The 3,138-nt window shown below is 50.4% G+C and overlaps 1 protein-coding gene across 1 annotated transcript in view; it reads right to left on the bottom strand.

The window, feature by feature from the left end:
• Nucleotides 1-1,588: 1,588 nt before the first annotated feature.
• DICSQDRAFT_171471 (uncharacterized protein) overlaps nt 1,589-3,138 on the bottom strand; it is a gene marked incomplete at both ends in the record, with an annotated part of 4,990 nt that continues 3,440 nt past the window's right edge. Inside the window, one exon of the mRNA XM_007367136.1 lies at nt 1,589-1,978. Coding sequence (XP_007367198.1) covers nt 1,589-1,978 — 390 coding nt within the window. The remainder of the gene's footprint in view (nt 1,979-3,138) is intronic.

Genomic DNA, 3,138 nt, shown 5'->3' on the forward strand with positions numbered 1-3,138 from the left:
AAGTTAAGGGCCACTAGACTTCTATTGATCACTACTGTACCCTGCAATAGCATATGTAGGGTTGTCATTCTAATATTGTAGTGCTATAATGGAAGTAACATGGTCTTTAAGCATTGAACACTATAGTAGGTCTCATGACCATTCTTATCTTGAACATATACACAATTATGCAGTTTATAAGATCATTACTAGACCATATCCTTATATGATCTAGATACTCTTATATTGATTTAGACAAGTTGACCCTTAACTCTAAGTTGCTTAAGCACTTAAAGACAATAGTCTTCACTCTAAGACCGCGGTCTTAGAGCCAAGTCCATGGTCTTGGCTCCAAGTTCACGGTCTTGGCTCCAAGTTCACGGTCTTGGCTCCAAGTTCATGGTCTTGACCTCAAGACCACCAAGACTGCAGACTTGAGGCTAAGACCATGGTCTTGGCTCTAAGACCGTGGTCTTGGCTCTAAGACCGTGGTCTTGGCTCTAAGACCGTGGTCTTGGCTCTAAGACTGTGGTCTTGGCCCAAGTTCAGATTCAAGACCATGACATTTTGCTGATGTGGTTGAACCCACTTGACATTAAAGGTCTGGTTCCTAGATGTGTTAGCGTTTCATGCCCGTGAAGATAGCACTGAAGAGAGACAGACCAGGTACACGATTGCAGGCATGATTGAGATCGCAAATGTGACCACCGCAAGGACCCTGTTCATTCTCGATAGTGCGAGTACTCGCATGGTAGAGAAACCTTGGGGAGCATAGCATGAGATATAGGTAGTAGCGCAGCAAAAACTTGTGATTCACTGCAGGGAGCGAGCTGGCTAAGAATGTACGCAATGTTCATGCACCACGCGACTACGTTACAACTGTGTTAAGGGGGTTGCGTTGATCAATACTCGGCCCGGCGGCTAGATGTATATGGGGTATGGCACCTCTGAGGAAAGGCGTTAGCATTTATTCGACACCGATAAGACCACCTTACCACTCACTGGCGTTGTCATCCGGAAGATAGTCATGACTGATAGAGCATGCATTACGAGCAGACAGTAACGATTGAGGACATAAACTGGAGATGCCCAAGTGAAGCCATTCTTGTTTCTCCAGACGAGAGAGATTTCTTGCTCCAAGCAAAGAATCCAATCGTAAGCGAGAAGCGCTGTGTGTCTATTGTTACTGGTGGCAACAGATACTGGCATCAGCAAAAGTGCGAAAATCGCCCTGAGGATCGCAGGTATTGCCTGAAGCGCTGGTTCATGCGCGAGATGGCACGAGCACCCAATATGGGGGCAAGAGGGGCCCTGCCTCGCAATGTCTACAATATCGGGCAAGACTTGCCAGAAGTTTGCATGACGGTGCACTAGTAGCTTGTTATTGCATGACGGCGCGTGCTCGCACAACGTTCAATAGTCCCCGTGTCCAGTAAGGATAGTAACATTTATTCAAGTCCTGTTCAACCTATGGGACGTCATTAGAAGGGATCAGCTTCTTGATGAGACGGTATTGACCTGGTGCATGGGCACAAATTTTGTTCGAGGCTACGTTATATACACTACATAGCGATAAAGCGTATACGAGCAAGCTCAAACTCGTCTTCATCTATATGAGGCAACTCAACCACCGGAATGTGTCTCCCAAGTAGCAGTTTCCACAGCTGCTCGTCGCCCTGGACGCAGCGGCGGCGGCAACCAGGAGACGCTTCTTCTCAGCCTGCGACACCTCGATGGCCTGTCCGTCGACCTTACCGTCGGGCAGCACGACCTTGTTGTGTGCAAACTCCAGCTCCGCAAGTCTGCACGCGCAGTCTTTGGGCACCTTCCGCTGTGACGCACCGTGGGCTGCGGGCTCGTACACTGCTGGGACCTTCTTCGACACCTTCTCCGGGTCTACCTTCCGCCGTAGGGAGAGTGCGGCAACAGGAGCGGTTCTGAGGAAGGTAGATGTCTCTGTGGTGTGTGTGGGCTTTTGCACAATGAAGGCTGCGTTGTACTGAGCACGGTGAAGCCGGCGGGGGTGAGGTTAGAAGGAAGAGTTAGGAGGCGCCGAAATCGAGGAGGTGGAGCGTGCCTAGCGGCTTGAGGCCCTTTAGCAGGTGCAGAAGGAGGTCGGGTATCCTTGGCACGAAGTTTTTGTACTCAGGCGTGGGCAACGAAACGTGCACAGATGCAAACTTGGAGAGAGGGAGAGTTATCGCTGGAAGTTCATGAGACCATGCTGGCGTCTCAGATAGCATTGATGTACATACCCCCGGCGAGCAACCTGTCGACTATATGCCTCTCAACCTCGCGCGTATCCTCCAGTAATCAAAGCCTGATACTTTCCATCCTGCGCAGTCGCGGGTGAGCCAATAGCGAGTGCAGGGCCTCTTGCGAGAACGGTGGCTGCGACGCCGGAGGTAGTGGACGAGGGATGGCCGGGCCGGGATAGCGATGTCAACCGGGTCGAGAAGGAGGCTGCGGGAATATGTGCCTTGATGAATGGTTAGGGATGACAGAGAGAGCAAAGACAATGGGACGTACTTGCATTCTACTTAGAGCCGCCTGAGCTTGTCATCTGCGCGAGCAAGGGCGCATTCATACTCTGTATGCGCCTGAAAGAGTGTGAGCAATGGAAAATGGCAGAGGAGGATCTGTGAAAGACATGCGGTGATGATCTGGTCGTACTTTGCTTTAAAGACCTGGAGCTTACGTGCTGTCAGTCCTTTCGAGTGGGCGAACGGGGCAGAAACCTCATGTACTTTTCCTTGTATCGGGTGCTTGTACGGTGGGATGTAGACGGCTGGAACAAAATGAGGGTGGTGAGCAAAGACGGACAGGAAATCGGAGGGAGGGTAGAGACCTTGAGACTGCCGGCAGAAGAGACACATGCGACGCTGACTTACTCACCTGTAGCTGGATTTTCCGCCAACTTTTCAGCAACCTTCAACTGCTATTTGTCCTCTTAATCAATGGCTTCTGAGATAAGTCTTAGATTGCTTTTGACGTTGATGTGTTGCTGTAGCCCGCTATAGTAGAATTGTCTGCCTTTGCGCAGGTCTTGAGGCGAGAGTTTAGGTTAGTAGCTGCTTCTTCCACCCACAACAAAGTTCCCTTGGCATGTAGATGAAGACAGAAAGAAGCAGCAGCAGATTCCTGAACAAGTGCGCATAC

This window comes from Dichomitus squalens, assembly GCF_000275845.1.
Source record: "Dichomitus squalens LYAD-421 SS1 unplaced genomic scaffold DICSQscaffold_23, whole genome shotgun sequence".
In the NCBI taxonomy this organism is placed as follows: Eukaryota; Fungi; Basidiomycota; class Agaricomycetes; order Polyporales; family Polyporaceae; genus Dichomitus; species Dichomitus squalens.